General features: G+C 42.0%; 1 protein-coding gene across 7 annotated transcripts; it reads right to left on the bottom strand.

The window, feature by feature from the left end:
• Positions 1-211: 211 nt before the first annotated feature.
• Positions 212-12,039, bottom strand: LOC147246121 (uncharacterized). 7 transcript variants are annotated; one of them, XR_015109881.1, is made up of 21 exons: positions 11,791-12,039; positions 10,868-10,991; positions 9,954-10,090; positions 9,683-9,852; positions 9,419-9,602; positions 8,689-8,939; positions 8,337-8,422; positions 8,182-8,243; positions 6,967-7,205; positions 6,560-6,749; positions 5,842-5,883; positions 5,618-5,738; positions 5,090-5,231; positions 4,823-4,987; positions 3,684-3,780; positions 2,791-3,137; positions 2,557-2,668; positions 2,009-2,078; positions 1,041-1,370; positions 442-965; positions 213-347 (listed from the first exon to the last, which is right to left on the bottom strand). XR_015109881.1 is itself a non-coding variant. In XM_086183327.1 (20 exons), the coding sequence occupies exons 1-19, from the start codon at positions 11,797-11,799 to the stop codon at positions 1,042-1,044; spliced, it is 2,877 nt and encodes a 958-aa protein (XP_086039453.1). In that variant the 5' UTR covers positions 11,800-12,039; the 3' UTR covers positions 393-965; position 1,041. The 7 variants fall into 7 exon arrangements, 3 of the variants coding, with proteins under 3 accessions (XP_086039453.1, XP_086039454.1, XP_086039455.1); XR_015109882.1 differs by having other exon boundaries at positions 214-347; positions 2,557-2,665; XR_015109883.1 differs by having other exon boundaries at positions 214-347; positions 11,860-12,039.
• Positions 12,040-13,233: the final 1,194 nt, after the last annotated feature.

The following is a 13,233-nucleotide window of genomic DNA, read 5'->3' as shown; positions in this document are numbered from 1 at the left end:
GTGATACTTTTTGCTGTTTTTATCGTTTCATGTTCCTAATAAACTGAAATAATTACATTAAATAAAGAGAATAAATGTAGATAAATTATGTTTTAAATTATGAATATATAGATGTAACTGTAGTTTTATGAATTTATTTTATTCATACATATTAGTAGGATTCATCACATCCATTTTCTGTACCGCTTCTCCATTAAGGGGTGGGGTGGGGCTGGAGCCTTTCCCAGCTGACATTGGGTGAGAGGCGGGGTTCACCCTGAACAGATCGCCAGTCCGTTCGACATGGGAGAAGTGAAGCTCGAACCTCAAACCAGCGACCCTTCGGTTGCTAGATGGCCACTCCACCTCTGAGCCACGCCGCCCCATTTAGTAGGATTTATCAGATTAATTTAATTAGAAAGGTGTGAGCAGGTCAAAACTATCCATCCATCCATTTTCTACCTCTTATCCTGTTAAGGGTCCTGGGGGGTGGAGCCTATCCCAGCAGCCTTCGGGTGAGAGGCGGGGTTCACCCTGGACAGGTCACCAGTCCATCACAGGACCAACACATAGAGACAGACAACCATTCACAATCACAGTCACGCTTACGGTCAAATTTGAGTTTTTGATTAACCTGGTCCCCTCTTGATGTCTTTGGACTGTGGGAGGAAGCTGGAGTACCAGAGAGAACCCACACAGGGACAGGGAGAACATGCAAACCAGGTCAAAACTACTGACATCAAAATTACATGACACTCTTTACAATAAATAGTTATTTAATACAGAGCATCACTGTACAGTCAGAATGATATGGACAAAAACATCCTCCAGGAAGTCAATACAATCTAGACTTTGACATCGCATCCATTTAAGACAACTTGTTGTCTTGGACCTGTCCACAGAGATCTGCTGGCAGACCGATGTGGCGCTTCAGGTGGGTGGGTGTGTTTCGGTTGGGTGACTTCATGATTTGCTAGGTGGTCTTTCTGCGGTTGAAAAAGGGACTAAACTGATGCAACAAATGTTCTGAAGACTCGACTTGAATGAATTTTCATTTCTACCTCAGAACTCCAGCAGGACGGTCATCGGTTCCAGCGACTTCAAGACGATCTCCTGTTTCTGTCCACAGACCCCTTGCTCCACTTTCACACCGCCCTTAGTGCACTTTGGTGACTCAGACATGATCTGCCGGCAAGCAGATGCAAGTTTTGAAAGGAGCTGAGCACCCATCCACAGCTCACAACCCCCTTTATAATGCATCTTCATCTGGGAGACCGGCTCCCCCAGCAAGGAGTCTTGGGGAACCAATAAAACACTGCCGGGAAGGTCCAGGACAGACACTGTGTGCCTTGTGTCCTTCTGGAAAAGTTTGATGGTTAGCAGACGACTGGCTGAGGATAGAATGGAAACAAAAACACAATATCAAGTACAGGAGCTCTGAGATGGAAATGAGGAAAAAAGCTGGGGATCTAACTTGTTCTCCCTTCAGTGATTATTCAGGGTGCCAACAGCCACCCGGTCAAGTAAAAGTGTCATTGCTAGTTTCAAGACGGTGAAAATGACCTTTTCAGGCCGAGTGTCTTTCAACCTTTAACTAGCAAATGAACTCGCACTCCACCCGCACTGGCAGGTGCTTTAGTATGTTAATGAGGCTGGTCTGGTGCAAACATAGTGCATTGCTGTTTTGGGACGCCAGAAAACATTTGTGCCATTGACCAGGACAACTCTGGTCCGCCCTGCTTGTAGGGACGTGGCTCGACTCCTAGCAGTAAAGCCAACGTTATGTTGCAGCTTGAAGATGATTAAAGACAACAGACAGTAAGATCGGAGGGGTAGTGAAGATGAAGGTTTTGAGAGGGTGGCGCCCTGACAGACGCTTCTTTGAGTGGAACTACTAAGTAAGTGTCTGAATATCAGAAAGTAATGGACTCGCAGCAGCCAATCAGGATGCAACATTCACCCAGACCATGGCATAATCCTGCGTGTTGTCCGAGGCCTTTTCAGGGCTATAGAATAAAATAGAAATTACCTATTTGATATGTGACGTCCTCAGTGGCTCCCTGGAAGAAGCACACGTACACGACCATCCCCTCCTGGATCTGAGCACAAAGAAACACATCAGCACTTAATATCCCATGACATGCTAGTGACTAAGCTTGAGACCGACTGATTATGGGGACAAAAAAAACCTGCATTAAGTCACTATTGATGTGAAGCTTCACACTGCAAGCATTCAAGGAAACAAGATTTGTCCTTTACTATGAAGTAGTCACGGGAGTGCAATAAGAAATGAACAATGAATGCCACCTTTCATCAAAAAAGCATCTACAACAGTCCTTCTTGACAGCAGAACAGTTTTAAATGGAGGGATTGATAGAACTGCTTTCATTGTGTCCTGCTGGTGAACAGAAACAAAATGATGATTGCTCTCAGAATGGAAAAGTAACATTAAAAGAAAAGCTGCCGCAATATTGGTTGGTGAAATCAGAGCAGTCATCACCCCAGTTATGAGGGGTATCTCCAAATCTTGAGGTTTGTAACTTACACACATTAGCAGAGGAGGGAGAGGAACCCTACCTCAGCCCACTGAGCGTCGGCACCGTCCAGGGCAGGTCTGGTCTTGACTTTGGCGTAACTGCACTGCTGGATGATCGTACGAGCCTGCAGCCTTCGACAGGAAGTGGAGCTGCTAACACAAACACATACATACACAGGTACTTAAAATGAACTGCTAATTTTCTTAACACACAATAACAGCCTGAAATGGAAAGTGATGACCACAAACAGAGGCAAGTGGTATTAGTGACATACCTGTCCAACTCAGAGGGGGGAGGGGCTTCCTGCGCAGGTAAGGAGCCAGCGATGGTGAAAACAGGCCAGGGTTTGGTGCTGGGAGCCACCACAGGATCCAGCCCCCTGCTCCTCTTAGTTGATGGGTCTGCCTCAGGGTCTCTCCTCCTCTTCAGCAGATGTGGACCGGCACTGTGGTTCTGGGGTCGTTTTGGTGTTTGAGACTTGCTTGTGACTTCAGTCTGTTTGGGTCTTTGCTGTGTTTGCTGTTTGGCTGCTGGCCCCATGAGAGGTTTGTTCATATCTTGGATGATGACGCGGTGATGCTCCTGAGGCTCTGGGTTAGAGCTACTGACTTCCTCCTGCAACTTTGAGCATTTCCATGAGATGAACAGTTTAAGTTGGAACAAGAAACATGACGACTGTAGTTTATCTGATCTAAGCTTCAGTTTTAAAAGTTGATTGCTTGACATGATGCAGATGAACCTAACAAATCATGCATCCATGTTTTGATTAAATCTAAATCATGATGATGTTGGATCAGCAATATTTGTTGGAAGTAATCAAGGCAAAATCAAGACTGGGAGAGTCAGTCAACCAGACACACAGTTGATGATGCCTCAGACATCGTTTGCCTCTCTGACATACCAGCCTCTTCCATTGCACCAGGCAACAAATACCATGAGTGACTGTTGACGATGGAAACCCCTCCTCTGTTAAGAATGAGGGGCAAATGTTCACCGATTGATTACTTGTGTTAATAATGTAAATAAACACAACTAATTCAGGAATAACACAACTAACAACACCACAAATAACAAGATATGTAGTAACATCCACCAAGTAGTCATAAAATGATGTAGTAATGACTAACAAGTACTCATGGTGCCTGTGTGGCTGAAGTAGACACTCACCACTGTGTCTTCTGAATTCAGGACTGAAAGCTCCTCTGTGTCATCACCACTGCCTCTACCTTCGTCACCATCTTTCCCATCAGCATCACCAGCCTCACTGTTGAGGTGAAGGGGCATTAAAAACAACTTCGACCTCTTCCATTACATAAACATGTCTCCCACCTCTATAAAAGACTCTCATCAGACTTAGATGAAAATACCTATAATATTAAGGAAAAATGGGAATTGGAATCTGATATAATAATAGTAGACGAACTTTGGGATAAACTTTGTAACAGCAGTCATAAAGGTATCAGCAGTCAGCAGTGGAAAGAGTTCGACTGGAAACTTAAAATCAGATTTTTTCGCACCCCTTGATCTGTTTCAAATTTCGTTAAAGACCCCTCAGCAGCTCTATGCTGGAGACAGTGTGGTAAAATAGGTGATCACGCGCACATATTCAGGGACTGTGCGGTTATTCTTGAATATTGGAAAAAGATTAAAGACGAAATTGAGAGAATTATGAAAAGAGAAATTCCATCAAACATGCTGCTCTACCTGCTGGGTGCTGTACCGGTCGACCTTTTCACTGCTGACCAAAGATATATTTTGCAAATTTTATTATTGGTTGCCAAGAAAAATATAACAGCAAACTGGAAGAAAGTTAAAGCACCGACTGTGGCTGAATGGAAACAGAGATTGAGACAGGTTTATCTCATGGAAAGAATGACCGCATCATTACAGTTGAAAGTGGACCTTTTTGAACGAAGGTGGAGCATGGTCGGAAAATATCTAACAATATGAACTATTTAGGTTGTTGAGGCTGTTCCTAAAGTAATGGAAACGGACCCTGACACGATGTGGAATTTTTTTTTTTTTAATTATTATTATTAACCTCATCATTTATTCATTCTTTTTTTTTATTATTAGCTATTTATTTATTCATTTTTGTCTGTCTTGTTTGCTTATCCTTATTATCACAATGTGTAATGTTTATTTGATATACATTTGTACCGCCATTTGTACCTTTTTACATCACTGACCTTGTCTAAGACATTGTTCAATGTTTAACTGAAAAAATTTAAATAAAAAGTTCAAAAAAAACAACAACAACAACTTCTACCTTTGTGTATATGGAAACCCCCCCAACACACACGAACCTGTCTGAGACACGGTGCATCTGAGATGATCCTTGTGCCTTCGGCTGTGTCTCAGCTCCTCTCGCCTCTGTCAGGTTCTTTGACATCTTCCATTTGGCACGGCTGCAGTGCGAGCAGCTACTGATCCACTGCACCACATCAGATCTCATGGTTTTCCAGAAGTACCTGTCAGAGACCAAAGGCTGCTTACTCCTCCCGCCATTACGCTCTTGTTGTGAAACAAAACTCAAATCAAGCACCGAGGATTTAGGAGTGGGGCTCTCAGACCTCTCACTGAGAAGCTTCAGACACTTGTTGACGTTGAGGTGGTTCAGCTCATTGTGGAAGTCCAGCAGGGCAGCTTCCACCTGCTCTCTGCTCCTCAGAACCAAACACGCCCGTTCACCCTTCACTATGTGGAGCTCGTTGTCTAGAAATCAGGGAGAAGATTCTCAGCTTTTTGTTACATTGGATGGTTTTGTTTTGCAGCAGGACAAAATAGCTGCCACTTCAATGTAAAAGTACGAGGCGTGAAACCTTGAGAGTGTTTTGGTTGTCCAGTTTAGCAACTGTGAAGGACCTGCTCCATATCAAATATATGACACCAACGAAAACACCAATGTGTAACATTTCTGAAAACTTCTGCTCCTAATTCCTTCACAACGGTCTTTTAATTACTGCAAAAACATTTCCTCTGGATTTAGAATTAACATCAGATTCTTTCACAAGCAACACGGAAAAAAATGTGACACTTGATATACACAAGTAGACCCTCCTTGCTTGGATACATGAAGAGCTGTTGCAGCTTAGACAAACCTTTAATGACAAACTTCTTGCAGAACCTCCTGAACGTATTCTTCTCCACGTAGTTGAGTCCAGGAGGATAGGTGTGTCGGCACAGGTAATGCTCCACCGCATCGTATTTGGCAAAGTAGACCTGCTCATACAGGGCCAGAACATGTACTGTCGTCCACTCGATGTTCAGGTTGGTTTGATTGGACCAAGGCCATTTAAATCTAGAATATTACAAAGGAACCTACCTCCACCCCAGCAGCAGGCTGGCTCAGAGTCCCGGACTGACTCTGTGGGGCAAAAACATAACTTTTTCTGTTTCATTACAGGCGTGAAAAATAATACCATAAATATGATTATAAAAATCTACTGCTGCTACTTGAGTTTGGCAGATTTCTTGCAAATGAGCTTATTACCTTGTAGAAACTAGCAGTCACTAACAAGGGAGGTTATTCTAGCTCCTGCCACAAACACACCCCTCCATGTCCAGCACACGCCTCCTCTTGTAGTCCAACCCTTTCATTCACTTTCCAGTAGGGTGCTTTCACACCTTCCTTGTTAGTTTGTACCAAGGGATTTTCTGTCTCTGTGCGCAGCACCGGAGCAGACCAACAAGTGAATAGCGACCTTGCTGAAAAGGTGCTCATGGTATACTTCCTAAAAAACTGAGGGCTCTTCCTTTGGAGTGAGAATGCAGTCCAAACCAACAACCAATACACTTCCCAAGGTTGAGCCTCAGCAGCATCAAAATGTAGCAGTTTGTAGAGGAACACAGTAGAATATGCTGTGGAGTCTCTGGCACCACACAACACCAGATATGACCAATGCACACACATACATGAAGCCTTCCTTCTACAGTCCTGTCCTGGAGAACAGTCTTAATTGTTTTCATGATCAAACTTTGTGTTACAAAATCCGTGTTGGATAAGTGCTGAACCTCAGGATGGTTAAATCGAAAACACTTACCGCCGAATGACCTGGGACAGAGAGTGAAGGTACAGCATCCGGGTGGAGGGCGATCTTGTCCCCACTGCGGTAAAAGCAGTCCTCTGTGAAATGAGCTGAACACACCGATGAGCGGAGCCGAGGATGCCAGTGGGGACGCCCGACAACCACCAACCACTGAGCCAGAAGGGCGGCGTTGTGAAGAGGGAACCTGAAAATTGAGGCAAAAAAGATGCACTTTGTTTTTCCCCTCAACGAAAGGCTTATGGAACAAAAAATAACCACAAACTAATCAAATGTGGTAAATATGTAAACTTTATGAATCATAATTTTAACCTCTAAACTGTACATTCAGGGCAGGTATTCTGGATTTAGATGAAAAGTCATTCTCTCAACACGTTTCCCATTTTGTAAAACTGGACCCATACTTATGGAAGGTCAGGCCAAGGCCTCGCTCTACCGGCCCGCAGCAATTGGTACAGTTGATGACGCTGCAGCGGAGCCACTTCCTCTTGGTTCGGTTAAGGCAGACCTGGCAGCTGGCGATCCATCGGGCCACGTCACGGGTCATTGTGGCCCAGTAGAAGTGCTTGAAGATCTCTCGCTGGCAGATTCCCTGGCCGTAGTGACCCTGGTTGTCATGGAACTGCTGCAGGATGGAGTTGACCTGGAATCCCCGGCATCATGGTCATTACTGGACTACTGGTAGTACATTAAACTTGTTGCCCAACATCCTGTCCTTTGTAACAAACCCCAGAATAACTTTGAGCTTGATATTATGATGTTAAACACTCCCTATTGTCTTCATTCCGGGAGTAGATGTAGCGTTCCAATGAGATTTTCAGGTTAAGATAATTGTCTCTCTCTAGGGTGCAATGTGAACATTTGTATCATTTGAGATGACTCTCAAAGGTCCAACATAAAGGATCTAGTGGCATCTAGTGGTGGAATTGGAAACTGTAGCCACGGATATGAACCATCCCATGGAAAAAGTGGAGGTAATGTAGCTTTCAGGGTAATTATGATGTGATATACAATTCCCCCCAAAATTGTTGCCAGCAGCACCAACTACTACTTTATTTCTATTTGTTTATGTGATACAGACAATGCACAGCTTTTCAGCTTCACCATAGTTAGCAACAAACTGATTTTCATCTGGACTTCCTCATAATCGGAATAAAAATTTTTCTTCACGAGCAAATCAAGGAAAGCTGACTTCCACAGATGTTTTGGGAGTGATTTAACTGTAACAGATCAATAGTTTGGCTGGGGGTTGTCGTGACCCAGCTCGCTGACTGTCTATATTAAATGAATCAGTATTAGCAAGAGCAAATTAAAATGCAAAGGAGCTGGTTTGTCAGTTCCTTGTGGACTCTTTGGACGAGGACCAGATTCCTTCTAAGATATGAAGGGTTCAGTCTAAGCTAATCAAAATACAAAGAAATCTTATATTGAAGTGATTGTGCACTTATCAAAATATTTTTTTTTAATTTCTACCAAAAGATCCCTCGAAATTCTACACACAGCTCCTTTAAACCAACAAGACCAGTATGAAACAAGCCTAGAACAAAAAAGGGAAATCATAAAAATTCTGCATCAGATGGTTTTTAAAAGACTTTATCTAAGCAGTACATCATCCAAACCTCTTCTCTGCTGCGTGGCACTCTGAGAGGTGTAGAAACTTGAGTGTACATCAGTACGCCATCTAAAACAGAAAAAAAAAAATGTTTCTGGAGTATTAAACACCATATTATACTACAATCCTGTGTGCCTGAGATCAAAAATACATTTTTCCCACCTTTCAGGCTGAAGCGCTTAGACATCCTCCTCAGAGAACCTCTGCTTATCTTGCTAGGCATTGCTATGACCCTATGGCTCAGATACCTGCCAATCAGAATTATTCTTCTCAGTTCTTTGGTTCATCATTTGCTGATAAAGACACAAATTATTTCACACTCAGATGTGATGTGAAGCTTGACTCGCACTTAGCAACGATGACTGTGTGCGTTAGAATTTTGGAGGCATTTGTGATAATGCTGTCAGGACAAGGCCGGCTCTGAGGTTTTACAGTATACTGCCACTTGAGCACTCGCTCACCAAAAAGTAAAAAAAAAAAAAAAGGTAAAATGATAAGAAATGATTGGGTGTACCTGGCAATCTGGTTGTAAATCCTGAAGCTGGGCTCAACAACGGTCTCCTGCTTCTTGCAGTCTCTAGTAGTCTGGACCGCCCTGCAGTCCGGATCAGAAGCTGGGAGAGAGTACCGGTGCTCCTGCAGCTCCACTGGGGCTTCACTGGTATCAAAGGACAGTTCCGGGGTTTCTGCTGCACCTGCTGCTGACGAGAGGAGGTCTTCCGGCATGTTGGAATGAAGGAAGTCTTCGTCTGACGGGACCACTTCCTGAAAACCAGCAGTGAGATACTCTAGTCTACACAGAGCTCCTTCTGGATCACATCCTCACAACAGATGCTACTGTGGTGAAGTTTTTGAAATTAAAGGTCATCTCATGAGCATCATACATGGCAAAAATGTTCTGGTGACTGCTTTTAATTAATGAGGACCTCAGCCATAATGGTGGCTACAAATTCAATTCCTACTATGGACTGACTAAAGACAATGGTGAGGTGGTGCCCCATATTTGCCTGGACTGGAAACTGAATGATGCCTGGCTAACGTTAACCCATAGCACCTTTAAGAAGTGTTTCCTGTCAAATTAATCTGCACCTACTCCTCGCAAGGCAACCATAAGTGTTGGCAAATCAAATCATTAATCTTGCATTCTGGGACGATCATTTTCTGGCAGTATTCCGCTCACTCATTGCCTACAACCGACATAAGGAAATGTATGTGTGGATGCTTTCATGGCACATCAACTCGACCTCCTGTGGCGTCTCAAGGATGATGGTGGGAACAGCATCTGGTGTCAGCTGACCCTCCTCGGTCGACGTGAAGCAAGATGAGTCAAAGTGTCGGGAGCAGAGGTAGGAGTTGGAGCGCAGCGAGCCGATGTCCCTCTGGGCCACCACCAACCACCTCTGCCGCCGCTCCACCTCCTTTGGAAACCTGCAGGACAGAGGAGGAGGCCTACAGTTATCAGTTTTGTCTTGTTTTTTTGCACTTATCCACATATTTATAGATCAGACCGGTGGAAGCTGAGCTCAGGGTGAGCGTAGCTGGAAGAGTCGCAGCCAACAGCCAAGCAGAACTGGACAGGCGGTTCATGAGGCCCAGCAAAGTTTCGTTTCTTGCAAAAGGTACAAGCTTTGATCCAATCCTTCACTGCGTTCGTCACGCCAACCCAGTAATACATGAGCTGGACATGAAGAGGAAGAAGGCATTTTTCACATTTCACAAACACTCTGAACTAATTTTATTCTTTTAAAATTCTGTTCTCCGAGTCACATTTAAACTCACCATTATCTCCCTTACTGCTCGCTCCCTGCCAGCGTGGTTGTTGTTGTCATGGTAGCGAGTCAGGATCTCCCTAACTTCCTCGTCACTCCTGACCACCTGGAGAAGGCGACCTCGGTAAGTTCGCCACAGACTGCCATCTGGTGGACAGATGGAGACTGCCTCCTCAGTTACACATTAAAAAAAAATTCTCACGGATGAAGGACTTTAAGAAAGTCAATTTCCCATCCAGCGATAAATCTACCACGACCTGGAGGACTGACAATCTTCACATCTTCAAAATGTTTAAATTCAGGTAAAAATTTGAACACAGACACTGTGAATATAACCAACGTGATCCAAATTCCATTCGGAGAACAGGAATTTTAGATCATTTGCTTGAATTTTTTAGTTCAGTCGTCTTGTGGACTGAAACTATTTCAACATCTTTTTATGCCATCTATTGTTCACATTGCAAACAATTGTCCAGTGGAAGAACATCAATATTTTCAGTTGCAGATTTTAAATTTCACTTGTATGGAAATTTTCATCATATGGAATTTTCATGTTAATATTTACTTTTCTGATAATAATAATACTAATAATAATAAATCATGTTCATTAATTCCTTTTAAATAAACTCCTGGGCGAAATGACCCTGCATTCAAAGTAATAAACACAATTTAATTTTACTTTTTTTTTTTTTACACACCTTGCACATTTTTGTCACTTATGTCTGGAGGTATCACACCTTGCTTATTTCTGTTTGCTCACAAAGTAGAAAGAGCTCAGTTTTAAAAAGAATCAACTGTTTCTCTCTAGAACAGCGAGCTCCTGATCCACAAATATCACTATCAACAATTTTGAAAAAGGTTCAAAGAGGGACAGAATGACATTTTAAACAACAGTTGTTGATGAGGTGTCACTACAAAAAATACCTTTATATGTGAAGTGTTTGCTAGCAGCTTTGGTTACTTTCTTTGAGCTCTTTGATGCGTCTGCAACAAACGTTCCTGTGCGCACAAAAAGTTCCACCTTATCCAGCAAGTCAAAACGAGGCATCTGGAGGGAAACAGGTGAAAAACAATGAGACAACTGGAGCTTTAACCGATCCTCTCAGCCAGCCAAGAATTTGTTCATTAAAAGTCATTACATGCATTAACAGGGGCACCATTTTAGCAGAAGCACAAACCAATAATTAATTTGTGAAAGTTCAAAATGGTCCAAGGTGAAAATTTCAAATTGATTAAAGTTTACTTTTTGTCAAGTAGAGCCAGAAAAGACAATTAATCAATTAATTTACTACTGCATTGATAATGTCTCAACATTTAAGGAACTTCCTCAAATTTGAAAAAAACATTTCTTTGTCTCAATACACAAATGAATAACTTTTTGGTTTATTGATGGTTAGGGAAAAAAATACTATCAATTGTATTTTAAAAGGAATTCAATTGCTGATGTTATATTAATCCAGAGGAAAGTAGCAAATCTTTATATTTGGAACGATTAAGTAGAACATAGTTAAATATATATTAAAAAAAATTAAATAACTAATTGTAATAAACTTTTAACAGTTCGGGTGTTGCAGCTCGTTTCATCCTAAGCAACAATAAACTATATTTAAACTACTGAACGTTTGCTTAATATATTCCTCTTGAAACTCGAGCTTATATTAAAATATTTAGTAAAAAACAATTGTTAAGTTACCTTTAATTGTACTGAGTTGCAATTTATTTCTGTCAATATCACGAGTAGCCAATAAACAATAAGCTTTAAAGTAATTATTATAATTTCTTGATATAATGCAACTTTTACCACTAAACTGGCATTCATGGCACTCATTTTAGATTTTTTTTTTTACCTTGGACATCTCGCGTCAGGGTAGCACAAATATTCGTTACACCGTGCGCCACTTCAGGCATGTACGTACCTCTGGAGTGTTATTTTAACTCGATACAGCTCCAAAAATGATTGAATTGTTATTCATTTCGCTATAAATTTCAGTCCGACTGCCCAAATAATGAGATTTAACGTCAAAATAGAAGCTACATGTACAGTTTGGTGGTGCGCGCTCCTAAGCTAGCTGCAGGAACGGTTTGATTCCGGTGGTTGGATTTTCAAAGTAAAGGTTGCAACTTCACGCTTGTTGGTTACTTTAGTGTCCCTTCTAGCTACAGAGGACACAGGACAGTGGATTTCCTCTTATTTCAAGATTAAACATTTACAATTTCATGTGGCATATTACCTATCCCAGTTTTAATTTAATAAATGCAAGTTCAGTAAATGTCTCACTACGTTGCCGTTTTTTTAACTGTCTTTAAAAGCGACATTGTTAAACATCACAATAAATGTATATATACACACACACACACACACACACACACATGTATATAAACAACACTGGAAATGAAACGTTTAATCTTAAATATATCAATTTAAAGCTAAAAACCTTTTATTCGTATAACATATTTCGTCAGCTGGCGCTGTTGCGTTGGAGGAAACGGACTGACGGCGTGCTACTAGCCGCAGCTTGACCGACGACCAGGCTTAAAGCAGGTTATAGAAGCTGGTGCAACCCAAGTGAAATGAGTGCTGCTCACTTCTGTTTCACAGTTGTGAGCCCCCTGTTGGTTTGGAGGACACAGAATACACGGCTGAGAGTAAAACTCTTTAAGATCGACCATTTCTTCGCTGTTTTCTCCCTCTGTGCTCAACTTTTTTTTCCATAGAGCTCCCCCTACAGCCTCGGAGGACGTGTTGGACAACACTGTCGTAAAAACTCATTGACGACCTTTCCCCGCCCATCTTCTACATACGCTAGCCACGTGCATTTGTTTATCTATCTGGTAAAATTAATATAAAAATAGATTTCAAAGCCTGCGAAAGCTTGGAGCCATGTCTGAGGGGGTGATAATAAACAATAGTGTATTTTTGTATTGTGTTGTAAAACATACACCCGTACATTATGTTGTATTCTTTTTGTAAATTTGACAGGGCCATGTTTTTTTTTTTAACTTTATTTCAAATTGTTCAAAGTAGAAACAATTATGGCACATTTTGTCATATAAACTTAGGAGATGTTGAAGCAGCTTCTAGAAATAAAAGACAAAAATAATAGATAAACAGGAGAAATGAAAGAAAACACCACTGTGAGGGTCTCATTCTAGAAGAGCAAAAAGGTCCATGAAAGAAAATTGTCTCTGGGCATCACTGTTTGTGCTGTAATCCAAGGAGTTTTTGTACAGCTTGAGATCGTTCTTCCATCCATTGACGTGGGGCTTCGCCCTGAGGTATTTGCATCCAG

Source organism: Aulostomus chinensis, chromosome 17 (assembly GCF_037954235.1).
Source record: "Aulostomus chinensis isolate RoL2024-O1b breed Wild chromosome 17, RoL_Achi_v1.0, whole genome shotgun sequence".
NCBI lineage: Eukaryota > Metazoa > Chordata > Actinopteri > Syngnathiformes > Aulostomidae > Aulostomus > Aulostomus chinensis.
This window is presented reverse-complemented; position numbering and strand designations above follow the sequence as displayed.